The sequence below is a fragment of the Mus caroli genome, chromosome 8 (genome assembly GCF_900094665.2).
Source record: "Mus caroli chromosome 8, CAROLI_EIJ_v1.1, whole genome shotgun sequence".
NCBI lineage: Eukaryota > Metazoa > Chordata > Mammalia > Rodentia > Muridae > Mus > Mus caroli.
In genome coordinates, this window is record NC_034577.1 from 74,917,151 (window position 1) to 74,932,300 (window position 15,150).

Consider the following 15,150-nt stretch of genomic DNA (forward strand, 5'->3'; position numbering starts at 1 on the left):
AGGCAGGCGGATTTCTGAGTTCAAGGCCAGCCTGGTCTACAGAGTGAGTTCCAGGACAGCCAGGGCTACACAGAGAAACCCTGTCTTGAAAAAAAGACTGTGTTAGACTATGAGGACTTTTGAAGTTGGACTAAATGTGTTTTGCTGTAGACTCCTGTGTTTGAACAAGCCTATGGGTGCCAGGGAGTGGGACGTGGTGGTTTGAATATTCTTGCCCCAGGGAGTGTCACTATTAGGAGTTGTGCCCTTATTGGAGTAAGGGTGGCCTTGTTGTAGAAAGTGTGTCACTGTGGGGGTCAGCTTTGAGATCCTTCTCCTAGCTGCCTGGGAGATAGTCAGTCCTTTCCTGACTGCAGTTGAATCAAGATGTAGAACTCTCAGCTCCTCCTGCACCATGTCTGCCTGGACACTGCCATACTCCTCCTTGATGATAATGGGCTGAACCTCTGCACCTGTAAGCCAGCCCCAATTAAATGTTGTCCTTTATGAGAGTTGCATGGCCATGGTGTCTGTCCACAGCAGTAGAAACCTTGACTAAGACAGAGCCCTTCCCTTACAGCACTAAGTCTCCAAACATTCTGCTTGCTGTAGTCTGCAGCCTGAATATATATATATATATGTATATACTGCAGGAATGAATGTTCAGACATGGCATTTAGGGTTGGTTTAATAATATATAACAGGCCCGATAAAATTGTAGACTTTCTTGCCAGAAAAAAGGGGTGAGGGCCTGTGAATCAGAACAGACATGTTTTCAGTAGAAGAAATACAAATGGCTAACATACATCTCAAAGTATTCATCATTCTTTAGAGTTAGAGAAACAGAAATTAAACTTTGAGGCTTCATCTCATCGCTGTCAGAATGGATAAAACCAATACAACAACCATTAACAAATTCTAGAGGGGGTGTAGGGAAAGGTGACCCCTTGTTCACTGCTGGGCAGATTGCAAACTGGTGTAGCCACTATGGAAATCAGTTTGAGAATTCTCAAAAAGCCAAAAAACTAAACCATATAATCCAGCTATACTGCTCCTTGGCATATGACCAAAGGACTTCTCACTACACAGATACTTGCTCAGCCATGTTGGCTGCCATGCTATACACAATAGCTAAGAAATACAAACAACGTAAACTGTCTCTGATCGACGGCTGGCTAATGGCAGTGTGGTACATATACTCTGTGCAATACTATTTTGCTGTAAAGAAAACTGAAATTGTGAAATTTCAGGGTTCCACCCTGACACTCAGGTACTGATGTGGGATGCAGAGCAGAGGAGAATGCCCTCTGGTCATTAACCCTCTTTTACTGTTCTGGGGACCAGGACTGATGGCTTCTGGCAACTGACTCCTGCTGATAGCAGTAGAGTATTAGGAAAAGAAATGGAATTACTTGGACTCTTTATTCTTTAACTCAGGGGCCTCTCACTGGCCTGTCGAGAAGCTCATTAACTCTTTGTGAGGGCTGGCAAGATGGCTCAGAGTTTAAGAGCACTGACTGCTCTCCCAAAGGTCCAGAGTTCAGTTCCCAGCAACTACAAAGTGGCTCATTACTATCTATAATGAGATCTGGTGCCCTCTTCTGGCCTGCAGTATATATGCAGGCAGAGCACTACAAAATAAATAACTGGCTCCACAGAGAAAGAAAAAACATAAAAGAGGAAGTCAGCCTGACATCTACACATTTATTTTTCTCCCAGCCTTTTTATAGCTTCTTAGACAAAAGTTCCTTATAAAATTACCTCACAGATAAAATATTAAACAAAAGGGAGTCCCAGAAGATGTCAATAGTAAGTTCAAAGCAGTGTTTCATTCTATAAGCTCACAAGTTCAAAGCAACAGTTTCACATGCCCTTGCTTTCCATTGTGCACACTTGTGGCCTCATCCTTGGACCTGATCTAGAATAATTGATTTGTTCTAAGTGTATTTTTCTTCCTAGTGCAATTTACATGCCATAACAAAGAACTCTATTTACAGGCTGGAGAGATGGTTTAGCGGGTTAAGAGCACTGACTGCTCTTCTGAAGGTCCTGAGTTCAAACCCCAGCAACCACATGGTGACTCACAACCATCCGTAATGAGATCTGATGCCCTCTTCTGGTGTGTCTGAAGACAGCTACAGCGTACTTATATATAATAATAAATAAACCTGGGGCAGAGCAAGCATGGTCAGAGCAAGCAGAGGTCCTGAGTTTAATTCCCAGCAACCACATGATGGCTCACAACCATATGTACAGCTACAGTGTACTCATATACATAATAAATAAATCTTTTTTAAAAAACTCTATTTGCAGCTTTTTATTTTACCAGGAGCTTAAAATTACTTGAATCAATTCAGGAGTTCTATAAAATTATTATCAGGAATTATGAAATCATCAATTCATCTAAACAGCATTATTACGTGAAAGTACACCTTCATAATGATCTGCAGGAAGTTTGCTCAATAGGGTGGGCTGGTGCCCAGGATTCCTTAGCCTGTGTGATAGTGGCAGGAAAGACACAGCAGCATCAAGAAGCAATCCTGGGGCAAAATCTCTGGGGTCCGTGTCTCTCAAAGCACACCCATTGTTGCCATGCAAAATGGTAGACCATCTCCAGAAAACTCACTCGCTTACCATAACTTTTCCTACATGGCTTGTGCCAATAAGCTTTGCAGGGAAATGAATGGAACATGGAACACAAATTGATCCTATTAAATGAAAACACAGACCCAGAAAGAGAGATGCCACAGGTTTTCTCAAATTTGAGGCTCCTAGCTCCAAATCTTTAGATTTAGGTCCATAACCTGACCTGCAGAAACCAGGAAAGTTAAACAACCACGATAGGGGAGTACCAGAGAAGTGAGTGACAGGGACCAAGTGTTATGAAGGAAGAAATCAGGGGATGGAGGTGACTTTAACTTCAGAATGGAAGGAAATGTCGATACAGAATGAGAGGGAGGAAAGAGGAATGAATAACACTAAGGGTGTTTGAAAAGCCACAGTGAATCATGTTGTTTTATGTTTAGTTTTAATTATATACAATACAGATAAACATGCACATTGTCTCAATGAAGTTGTGCCAGTCGGGGAATTAATGTGCCCTCCAAGACCCCAACAGCTGTACTACCAGGCAGAAGTTGCAGTGCAGGCATGAGAAACCCTTTTTCAAGACTATTGCTGTTGCCCTTGGTTACCAGAGGTTAAAGATGCTGAAGACACCCTGTGGTTCAGACAGGATTTAGAGATTTCAGCTGGATCTGACCTAAAAACTCTCCTTCCTGAGGACTGGCTTTCATAGTCCCAAAAGGTGCTGTGCTGCAAGCTGCCGACAGAGGGAAGGAATCAATAGTCCTACCCGGCTGGGACACCCATCGAGCATGGTGACCAGATATCCCTAGAGGTGCAAAGTGGTGTTTATGTCTTAGCAGTAACAAACAGCTGTCCAATTGGGTTGTAGGCCTGCTCAGCAAGTGGGAAATCACACCTAGTACTATAAACCTAGCCAACGACAGGTGACTGGTGAGGTCACAGATCTTAGGAGAACCTATTTTTGTCTCTTTACTAAACCTGCATAATTCCTCACTTCGTTCTAGGTTCTTAGCTTTATACCCACAGGCAAGTGTAGCTCTGCTCCTCATCAAAGAAGCAGATTCTCTCCTGTGGTAGACAGAGGCCATTATAGAAAGCCATGACTGTTGAAAATGCAGAGAGCAGCTGAGTGTGGTGGCACACGCCTTTAATCCCAGCACTCGAGAAGCAGAGGCAGGCGGATTTCTGAGTTCGAGGTCAGCCTGGTCTACAAAGTAAGTTCCAGGACAGTCAGGGCTACACAGAGAAACCCTGTCTCGAACACCCCCCCTAAAAAAAGAAAAAGAAAATGCAGAGAGCAACTGACCCTGGGTGCCCAGACTCAGTGGATATATCTAAAACACAACCCCCATGTCTTAGTTAGGGTTTTTAATGCTGTGAGCAGTCACTATCACTATAGCCACTCTTATAAAGAAAAATATTTAATTGGGGCTGGCTTAGAGTGTCAGAGATTTAGACCATCATCATCATGGTGGGAAGTATGGCCAAATGCAGGCAGACATGGCGCTGGAGGAGCTGAGAGTTCTACATCAGGATCCACAGGCAGCCACAGGAGACTGTGAGCCATACTGGGTGTAGTTTGAGCATATGAGAACCTCAAAGCCTGCCCCCCACAGTGACACACTTTCTCCAACAAGGCTACACCTACTCCAACAAGGACACACCTCATAGTAGTGCAACTCCTTATGGGCCAATCATTCTAACACATGAGTCTACGGGGGCCATTCCTACTAAAACCACCACACCCCACATAGACAGAGGGAATGAAAAGGTTGTGGGAGTCAAAGGGACAGGAAGTCTATTGTGTGGTTGTGTATCCTGGGTAATGACAAGGAAGCTATACCTGTAATACCTCAGTAATATGGCTGACTAAATAAGACCTGAATAATGAGATCACCAAAAGACATGCTAATGTGGAAGAAGGAAATCTCCCAAGGCCCTGACTTTAAACAAAGAACCACAGGCAACTAAAAACTGCAGAGAGGGGGAAGAATTAGTCTTCCCCAGGAATGAGACCCCTAATTGATTATCCACTACTAAATGGTCAGCCCTGAAATCATATGTATAAACAACAGTAAACGGTCTCAGCTGGGGTGTTTTTTTTTAAAATACAAAACCTCTTTTTTTTTTTAAAGATTTATTTATTTACATATATGAGTACACAATTGTTTTCTTCAGACACACCAGAAGAGGGCATTGGATTCCATTACAGATGGTGGGGAGCCACAATGTGGTTGCTGGGATTTGAACTCAGGACCCTAGAAGAACAGCCGTGCTCTTAACCTCTGAGCCATCCCTCCAGCCCTCAGCTGTTTCTTCTTCAGAAAAATACCACTGCAACAGGAGGGCCCAAGATGAGGAGGCTGCAGCTTCCACTGAGGCTCAGCAGCTGTCTTAGGAGCTGCTGTAGAGGTTGAAGATGTGGCTGTGGAGATAAAGCCAAAACCAAGAAGTAGATCCCTGTCACCGAGCTGGGCCACTTGGACATGATTAATTCCCTGGAGGAGATCAACCTGTTCTCCCTGTCCATTAAGGAATCCAAGATTATTGGCTTTTTCCTGGGGGCATCCCTAAAGAAAGAGGCCCTAGTGATCCAGCCAGTGCAAAAGCAGACTTGAAGCTGGACAGCAGACCAGGCTCAAGGCTTTTGTCACTATTGGGGACTATAATGGTCATGTGGGCCTTGGTGTTAAGTGCTCCAAGCAGGTCATCACTGCTATTCGAGGGGTCATCGTCTGGGCCAAGCTTCCCATCATCCCTGTACAGACAGGCTACTGGGGGAACAAGATTGGCAAGCCCCACACTGTTCCCTGCAAGGTGATAGGCCGCTGAGGTTCTATGCTGGTGTACCTTATCCCTGCCCCCAGAGGCACTGGCATTATCTCTGCTCCTGTGCCCAAGAAACTACTGATAATGGCTGGCATTGATGACGGCTGCACATCAGCCAGGGGCTACCCTGCCACCATGGGCAACTTTGATGCCACCTCCAAGACCTGCAGCTACCTGACACCCCCCCCCCCGACCTCTGGAAAGAGACTGTGTTTGCCAAGTCTCCTTACCAGGCATTCACTGACCACCTTGTGAAAACCCACAGCAGCTGCTCAGAGAAACGAAGCTCCAGCCGTGGCTACCAAGCAAGGGTTTAATACATGAAAGATAAAGTGAATCAAGTCTGTTTAAAAAAAGGTGGTTGGTTATGGTGGAACAGCCTTGAATTACAGTACTCCAGAAGCAAAGACAGGCAGATCTCTGAGTTCGAGACCAGCCTGGTCTACAGAGCAAGATCCAGGACAGCCAGGGCTACACAGAGAAGCTCTGCCTTACACCCCTGCCCCCAAATACATGACTCAGCTGTTTATAACAATTAAAGGAAAAGAGACAACGAATGTGAGAAGTGATAGAGGCCATGCAAGGCCTAGAAGGGGGAGAGGTAAGATGGAAAATGAGGTAATAGTTTACATTGTTTTTAGACTTTATGTCGATACATGATTCAGCTGCATACATGTATGTGTACCACATCTGAGCCTATTGGATTCTCTGAATCCGTGGTTATTAGTGATTATGAGCTGATATATGGATGCTGGGAATCAAGTCTGGGTCCTCTGCAAGGACAAGCGCTCTTAACAGTTGAGCCCTCTCTCCAACCCCTATACTTCAATAATCTAAAACAGAAAAAAAGAGGTGGACAACTCCTGAAGAACAACACTGAGGCTGACCACACACACACACACACACACAAGCTGGGTGTGGTGGCACAGGCCTATAATTCCACGTACTCATAAGGCTGAAACAGGGAAATCGTAAGTTCATGGCCACCCTGGGCTATGTAACCAGAAAGAAAGGGAAAACACGTACACACACCCACAGGGAAAGAGAGAGAGAGAGAGAGAGCGTGCGTGCATCCGTGGTAGAGTGCCCCCAGCGAAGGCTCTGAGATTGATCTTCTGTATCACAAGCTTGAGCTGAGGGGACAAGCTCAGAAGAGGGTGCAAACAGAAACTAGACCATTCTCTCAACTTTTCCTGTTGACAGATCTTGCAGGTTAACAAGTCCTTAAAGGTAGTTCCTGATGACAGGGAGCAGGGCGGGGTCAAAATGTGTCATTGTTTATAAGCCATCAACAGGAAACACTGAGAGCTGAACTGAATCCTCTCTGAGAACAGTGGTGCTTTTAACCGCTGAGCCACCTCTCCAGCCCCTAGTCTAGGCTTTTTGAGGGAGAATCCCCAGGTGAGGCCCAGGTCATCCTTGAACTTACAGTCCTCCAGCCTCAGCCTCTTAAGTTGCTAGGATGGCAGGGGTGAGGCTCTGTCTCTGTCTTCCTGCTTTCGATGAGTGTTGCTGGGGTTGGGAATTCCTTGTCTGCCTCACCTGGCCTCTGGTAACCAGGCCATCTGCAGACAATAGAGCCAGTCCCAAATGGAGACTGGCTGCTTTTCAAACCTCCCACTGTGCTGCAGCCCTGTCAGGGCCTGTCTGTAGAGACAGCTTCCAACTGTGTCCTCGCACACCTAACGTGCAGTGGCTGATTCATTGTTGATGATGGCGGGTGTACCCATTATGACTTGAAGGTTTGATTCTAAGCAGCCTGCCGAGATGAAGGCTCACTGACTCCTCTACCCTGAGCTTTGGGAGAACTCCCAGTTATTTGGATGGCTACGATCTGACTTCCATAGGACACACATCACAGAGCCATGGGTATTTCCCACACAGGGTAAGGTAGGTAGCGTTCATCTTGGATGCCTTGCATTGTTTCAGAGTATGAACCAATCCTGGCTCAGAGCTGTCTGAGGGAAGTTGTGAAGCCAGGCTTAGATATGCTAGGGCTGTTTAGTCACTTTCTGCTGTGCCAAGATCTCTAATAGATTCTCCAGCCCCACCCATCCCACAGACCTGTAATTCCAAGTGGTCATGAAACTGAAACAGAAAATCATAAATTCAAGGCCAGTCTGGGCTTTGTAGACATAGCAAGAAAAAAAAAAAAAAGAAAGGAAGGAAGGAAGGGAAGGAGGGAGGGAGGAAGGAAGGAGAGAGAGANGAGAGAGAGAGAGAGAGAGAGAGAGAGAGAGAGAGAGAGAGAGAGAGAGAGAGAGAGAGCAAACCAAAGCACACACAAGCCAGGCAGTGGTGGTACAGGCCTTTGATCCCTGCACTCAGGAGGTTGAGACAAGTGGATCTTTAAGTTTGAGGCCAGCCTGGTCTACAGAGTAAGTTAGAGGACAGCTAGGGCTACACAGAGAAACCTTGTCTAGAAAAACAAAACCAAAAGAAACAAAAAATTAAAAATAAAAATCATTACAAATGAGAGCATTTCTTTCATCCTCACAGAGTGCCCCTGTGCCCCATCTGTGGCAGTTCCCCAGTCCCTAGCAGCTGCTGACGTGCTCACTTTCATGTTTTCTAGAAGGTCACAGAAAATAGCACCACACAGCCTTTTGAGCCTGCCTTCTTTCACTGACATAATGCATTTTGAAGTACACTGGCATTGTATCCTGTATTCATGGCTTTTTTTTTTTAATATGGCTTAAAAATATTCCATTGTGTGGATGGATCACAGCTTGTACTCAACCACTGAAGGACATTCACGTTTCAGTAGCTGTTGGTAACTATTCATAAAGCCTCAGTAAAAATAAAATCCTATGTTACATAAACATGTTTATTTAACTTCTTAAAATTATACTCACTTTGTGTGCGTGTGGGAGGGGTGCACATGCCATGTGGGTAAGAGACCACCTTGAGGGAGTCAGCGCCCCGTTTCTGCTGTGTGGGCCCCAGGTCCTCAGGTTTGGTGGGCAGAGAGTCCTTACCTGCTTTCCTCACAGCCACTCAACATTGGGTATGTTTTGATTTTTGTTTTCCTTTTGATTTTTTTTTTTTTGGACACAATGTTTTGTTATGAATCCCAGCCTACCCTGGAATTAGAGATCCTCCTGCTTCAGCCTCTTTCGCTCTGAAATCAAAGCTACATGCCACCATGCCCAACTTGAACATGAGTTTTTATTGCACATCGGCTTTTCCTGGGAATGGCAGTGGTGGCCGAAGAGCTACCATGTTTTTTGATGGTCTTTGATGGACAGAAAGGAGACAAGAGCAAAACTCTTCCAAGGCTTTACCACCACATGGGCCACAAAACACAGCGGCTGAACGCACTCAGTAAGGGCTCAGTACCCAAACTCTTCGATGCTTTACTTTCTGTGTGGCCTGGGTAAAATGGGAGCGTCCGACTTCTCAGGGCTTTAGCTGTCAAATGGGAGTGTCCAAAGGCAATTGTTACAATTAGATAAGTTAATGGGAGCCTGGGGTGTGGCTCAGCAGTAGGGCCAGCACAACCGGGGCCAGGCCATGGGTGCCAATCCATCATGGACTATTTGACTCTGCCTTACCTGGGCAGCTGAACTTGTAGACCAGGCAGGACTTGAACTCAGAGATCCATCTGGATTAAAAGCTTGTGCCAACATGCCTGCCTCCAGCTTGATTTTTGAGACAGTCTCCCACTGGGCACACTGATTAGACTAAGCTGGATGTTATAGTATTTGGGGAAGGGTTCTTAACCCCTTCTGCTGCCAAGTAACTGTTTCTACGCCTACTCTACGGTTTTAGCTCCTGAGTAAAGGACACAGAGACCTGGTATTTTTATTAACAAGTTGCAAGCACTAAGCTGGGTGGGTTCTGAGCTGTTCTACCCCTCTAGGCCGCCTATTTCCCACCCTGAGTCTTGCCCTGGCTACCTCTGCTCCAAGTGTGTTCTCATGGTGACCTCTCATCATAGGAACTGCAACACGCTGTCTGGGCATAAAATCAACATCTGAATACACAGTGCACAAACCATCCCCCAACAGTTGGCTGTGTGGTCAGCCTACCCAGGGCTAGAATTCCAGGTGCCTGTCACCATGCCTGGCTTTGTTTTTCCGTTTTGTTTTTGTAGATTCTGGTAATCAAACTTGGGCGCTTTCCATACAGAGACCTCTCCGTGGCACTACTTTTATATTTAGAGACAGGGTCTCAAATTTTACACGGGCTGGCCTTGAATGTGCAGCCCAGGCAGGCCTCAAGCTCCCAGCAACTCTCTTGCTTCAGACTCCCAAGTTCTGGGATTTCAGTTGTGAACAACTGGCATGGCTAATTCTGGCATTCAAGACTATTTGGCGTTTGCTTTGGGCCAGCCCTCTCACATCTTTGAGGGGACCACCTGTACTTATTGCCTAATGATAGATATTAACCTAGCTGTAGCTGTCTTCAGACACTCCAGAAGAGGAAGTCAGATCTTGTTACAAGATGGTTGTGAGCCACCATGTGGTTGCTGGGGTTTGAACTCTGGACCTTTGGAAGAGCAGTCGGGTGCTCTTACCCACTGAGCCATCTCACCAGCCCCCTCTGTATCTTTAAAGACACATTCTCTACAAGTGTTCCCTATCCCCAAATCCATGGGTGGGGGGGGGGGGCAGGGCTCAACTGGTTCGGTTTTCATGGGGTCAGTACAGTTAGGAAAATCAAAACACATACACCACACACAGCTATACCATCAACGGAAGGCTAAGGTCATTTTTCTCAGGGGTGCCTAGGGCAAGGGTTATCTGACTCTCCTCCTACAGGGCCGCCAGAAAGGGAGTGTCAACAGTTGTCCACTAAACAAGATGATTAATCATCTCTTTTAAGAACACCCTTTGAATAATGTCAACTTCACCATTTTCCACGACCATTCCCTTTGTACAGATGACCACACTGAGACCAGAATAGCTACTCTACCAACCCAAGGTCACACAGCCAGAAAGTGCTAGGATGAGAGTCAGCCTTTCATGCACTTTCAGGCAGTCCCATTCCCTGCAAGAACCACCAATGACTATTCCAGCTTCTCTATGCCTTCCAATATCTGAAGCTCTCTCCTCTTCCTCACTCAGCTCCGTCCTTGACCGCCATCATCCCAGACTTACAAAACCAAAAGCAAAAAGCTATACTATATCAAAGTATTTGGAAATATTTACGAAGCACCCAGTGGATCTTAAAAAAAACCACGCAGCCCTGGTGGTAAACTCAGACGGCAACGGAAGTGACAAGTATCAGAACGCCAAGAGGCGAGCTAAACCCAGTAGGAATTAGTAGGAAGTAAAATAAGCCGGAGAAGCAGCCCGACTGGAGCAAGCCCAAGGCAGACCAGTCTCACCTCGCTTTACATAACGGCCTTACCGGAAAAACCAAGGGCTACGGGCAGAAGAGGGGGGGGTGCCTATTTTTATCCCTGGGTTAGAGCAGGAAAGCTTGGAGGTACTTGTCAGGTAGCTATCACAAGTCACGCAGCAGAACCTCCCAGCCGGCGATAACCTGGGGAAAGGGTGCGGCCTTTCGGGGAGGCCGGTCTCTGTAGCCCCGCCCCTCTTTGCGTCGCCACCTGTCCGCAGAGAGAGAGGGTTGCGATTGGCTGGATCCGCCACGGAGGCGGAACCCCATCAGCCGGCGCGCGCGCCCGAGGAAGGCGTTGACCAGAGTAGAGAGGGAAGGGGCGTGGCCCCGCGCGGAAAGCCGTTGGCAGCTGGGTCCCACCCCGGATGTGCTGCGTCACGGAGCGGGCCGCAGCGATTGGCCGGTGTAGTGCGGCGCATCGGGAGGGGCGGAAGGTTCTGGAGGGCTGGCGGGATCTGGAAGCTTCCGCCGGACGGGTATATAGAGTCCGGGACGGGGCAGCAGCGGAGCCGGAGGCGGCGACAGCTGGGCGGCGGTGGCCATGGGCAAGGACTACTATCAGACGCTGGGCCTGGCCCGCGGCGCGTCCGACGACGAGATCAAGCGAGCCTACCGCCGCCAGGCGCTGCGCTACCACCCGGACAAGAACAAGGAGCCCGGCGCCGAGGAGAAGTTCAAGGAGATCGCCGAGGCCTACGACGTGCTCAGCGACCCGCGCAAGCGCGAGATTTTCGACCGCTATGGAGAGGAAGGTACGTGTGCGCGCGGCCGGGGTGACCCGCCGTTTGACAGGCGGGGAAACCGAGGCACTCGGAGCCTCTCCGAGGCCTCGGCCGGTGACAGGCAGCCCGGGGATCTAGCGGCGGCGCCGCCTCCTTCACCCTCTGATCCGCGGCCTCAGACAGGAGGAGGAGCTCTGGGCGCGCCGCTGGCACAGAAGCTTCTAGCACGTCTGCCGCAGCCCCTCCCGGTCGGTCGCCTGCACAGCGCCGGAATGGTGCAGATGGAGGGCGGCGGTCGCGATGGGAATGAAAATTGCCCGAGTGTTGATTCTCTTTCCTAGCCGCCAGCTCAGTGTTCGCTCACGCAGGGTTGAGCCTTTTTGGTAGCAGTGCGTAGGAACTTCTTTGTAAGGTGGTAACAGCATAGCTGGGAAGATGGAGCAGTCACGTAAACCTGGTGGCACCGACATCTAGAGGCCTTACTACTGAATTGTTGTCAGGAAGTAAAACGGAGTAGTGTGTTTCTTGCACCTATTGCCATTGGGAGTTAAAGACTTGAGATTCGTCCTTGACTAACAAGCTTTTTAATATATATACATAAAATCCCTCCCGCTATAGTTCCTGTGGCCTTTTTACTAAGAGCAAAACTTGTTGAGCAGAGTGCGGGGGCTCACACCTCCACATGGGAGACCGAATTAGGAACGCGGTGAATTTGCTTCACATCAGAGCTAAAGGGTAATAAGCTCCTGTTTCCAAAGGAACCGGATGTTGTGACAATTCCCCCTCTGGGGTATTTGAGTCAGGAGGATTGCCCTGAGGCTACTCTGGACGCAAGTTTGTGTGTTACATGGCATAGACAGTAATACATGCAAAAGGAACAAGATGTAACCATTTATTTGAGACAGGACCTCGCTGTTGCTGGAACTTTGTTTTTTAATTTATTTGAGTGTGCGCCTCCGTGTATATGTGTATACCATTCACATGCTTCTAGAGAAGAGGGCATTAAAGGTCTGGGAACTAGAGTTAGACCGTGGTCTGCTGCTATGTGAGTGTTGGAAATTGAACTTGGTTCTTCTGCCAGATGAGCAAGTGCTCTGAGCCATTTCTCCAGCACCTCATGGTGGAGCTCTGGCTTGTCTGGAACTTGCAGAGATCAGTCTGCACTTGTCTTGAGAGTGCTGGGGTTCTGAGCTCTTTGTTTCAGGGGTTTTATGTTTTATAAGTGTGTTGAAGTGTTGGGGGTGGAAGGGGGTGGGGCTGACTCTCCAGCAGTAACCCTGACTTGTGGTTTTGGTTTCCAGGCCTGAAGGGTGGTAGCCCCAGTGGAGGGAGCAGTGGTGGTGCTAATGGTACCTCTTTCAGCTACACATTCCACGGAGACCCCCATGCCATGTTTGCTGAGTTCTTCGGTGGCAGAAACCCCTTTGATACCTTTTTTGGGCAGCGCAACGGGGAAGAAGGCATGGACATTGATGAGACATTCTCTAGCTTTCCAATGGGTATGGGTGGCTTCACCAACGTGAACTTTGGACGTTCCCGCCCTTCTCAAGAGCCCACCCGGAAGAAGCAAGATCCCCCAGTCACCCATGACCTTCGGGTCTCCCTTGAAGAGATCTACAGCGGCTGTACCAAGAAGATGAAAATCTCCCACAAGCGGCTGAACCCTGATGGAAAGAGCATTCGAAATGAAGATAAGATCCTGACCATCGAAGTGAAGAGGGGCTGGAAAGAAGGGACCAAAATCACCTTTCCCAAGGAAGGGGACCAGACCTCGAACAACATTCCAGCAGACATCGTCTTTGTTTTAAAGGACAAGCCACACAATATCTTCAAGAGAGATGGTTCTGATGTCATCTATCCAGCCAGGATTAGCCTTCGGGAGGTAAGGTGCTAGGTGGGTGGAGGAGTCATAAAAAGAGATGGCTGCTGTGAGAATAACGGGTTGGGGGCACTCTGCTGCTAACAGCATGGGGGGCTTTGGAGTGGGGTGTCAGTGGACCTGGTCTGGTGGACCTGACCCTTCTCTGGATGGTCTGGAGGGGTCAAGCTCCAAAGCCAGCCGCTGCCTGACACTGTCCTTTTGCTTCCCTAGGCTCTCTGTGGTTGCACTGTGAATGTCCCTACTCTGGACGGCAGGACCATCCCTGTTGTATTCAAAGATGTCATCAGGCCTGGCATGCGGCGGAAAGTCCCTGGAGAAGGCCTCCCTCTCCCCAAAACACCTGAGAAACGTGGAGACCTTGTTATCGAGTTTGAAGTGATCTTCCCTGAAAGGATTCCCGTCTCATCCAGAACCATCCTGGAGCAGGTTCTTCCCATATAGCCACCTGCACTCCTCAAGGACTGAGCCAGGGACTTTCAGAGCTGCAGATCTCCAGACCGTTCCACTGGTTGCATACTGCGGGAGGGCCCAGGGAGGGCTTTTGCTCTGCCGAATGTTTTCCACAGAATATATTACAATCTTTCAAAGTCGCGCACTAGACTACAGTGGTTTTTCGAGCGATAGGCAGGCGGTGGGAACAGCAGCCCTCCTGGAATGGACCCACCCTCTGCACCCCAGCTCCTGCCCAAGGGTGTGAGGCAGGCCTGCAACTGGACTCTTGCCCTCTGTTGTCCTTAGTCTGGCTGTCATGTGACAGTGGTCCGCCATCTCAGTTGCCAGACCCTGTGCACTAGTCAGTCTCCACTGTGTGAGAGGTTCTTGTTTTATCTGTATTTGTCCCATGCCTTGTTCCTCCTCCCCAGAAGAGTCCTGTCTTGTCTTGGCCATCTCAAATTGAGACCAATTCCCTAGGACTGCCAGGCCAGCATCACAAGCAATACCTGGTTGCAGGACCACAGGGCCAGGTTCTGGGGCCTGGCCAGCCAGGAGATCCCCTGGACCTCTGGCTCCATTGACATCAGATGGCTGGCTTACAGTCACAGTACTTACTGGTCCAGAGGTAGTCCTTGGCCACACCTGGCACTTCTCAGAGGCACAGGTGATTTTGTGTGTGTGGGAGTGTGTGGGTGTGTGTTGTGGGTGTAATGGACTCTGAACTTTCTAGAAGGATACAATCCTTTTGGATTTTGCACAGTCCTAGATCTAATCCCTTTTGATAAAAGGGTCTTTGCTTCTGATGAAAGGAGCACTGTGGAACGTATGTAAATATGTTTTTATAATTCCATTGGAAGCTGGTGTGCACTCAGACGAAAGCAGTCCCTGTCAACTACTGTCCAGGGCTGTGATGGGGTCAGACCTGGGCATGAAAGTATCTGTTCTTTGGAGCTAGCCTGGTGCTCTGACCATTCAACTCATTGTAAGTTGCCACTACCAACACAAGACCAAAGTGTGTGACTTGTCATTATGCAGTGTGACAGCATTAAAGACTGATGCTAAACCTCAGGGGAGCAGTCCTTCGACTCTGTTTGAGGGCTTTGCTGGGGGGAGGAGCGGCATGGTTACTGTTCTCATTCTCAAAAGAAAGCTATGTTTCCCTTCCTGGGACACATTGGTTTCCCGTTCTGAACCCCAGCATCACTGTGGTGACGGTTGGGGTAGGAGCCCGCCCTGAGTGCCTTTTCTACCTTGCAAGCTCCTGGCCACATCTGGGGACCTAGTAACCACCAGGGCTGAGGATTACAGTGCCATCTGCCTGAATTCCCCCTTCCAACTTGGTAGGGTAGGCTAGACCAGAGCTAG

General features: G+C 48.4%; 1 protein-coding gene and 1 long non-coding RNA gene across 3 annotated transcripts in view; both read left to right on the plus strand.

Moving 5' to 3' along the window:
- LOC115031741 overlaps positions 1-2,017 on the plus strand; it is a 21,776-nt gene extending 19,759 nt beyond the window's left edge. Inside the window, exon 4 of the long non-coding RNA XR_003837399.1 lies at positions 1,977-2,017. This is a non-coding gene — a long non-coding RNA (uncharacterized LOC115031741). The remainder of the gene's footprint in view (positions 1-1,976) is intronic.
- A 9,118-nt stretch (positions 2,018-11,135) lies between these two features.
- Positions 11,136-14,853, plus strand: Dnajb1 (DnaJ heat shock protein family (Hsp40) member B1). Of its 2 annotated transcripts, none has more exons than XM_021170657.1 (3): positions 11,136-11,498; positions 12,770-13,350; positions 13,561-14,853. In XM_021170657.1, the coding sequence occupies exons 1-3, from the start codon at positions 11,288-11,290 to the stop codon at positions 13,789-13,791; spliced, it is 1,023 nt and encodes a 340-aa protein (XP_021026316.1). In that variant the 5' UTR covers positions 11,136-11,287; the 3' UTR covers positions 13,792-14,853. The 2 variants fall into 2 exon arrangements, with proteins under 2 accessions (XP_021026316.1, XP_021026317.1); XM_021170658.1 differs by lacking the exon at positions 11,136-11,498 and adding an exon at positions 11,504-11,716.
- The last annotated feature ends 297 nt before the right edge of the window (positions 14,854-15,150 follow it).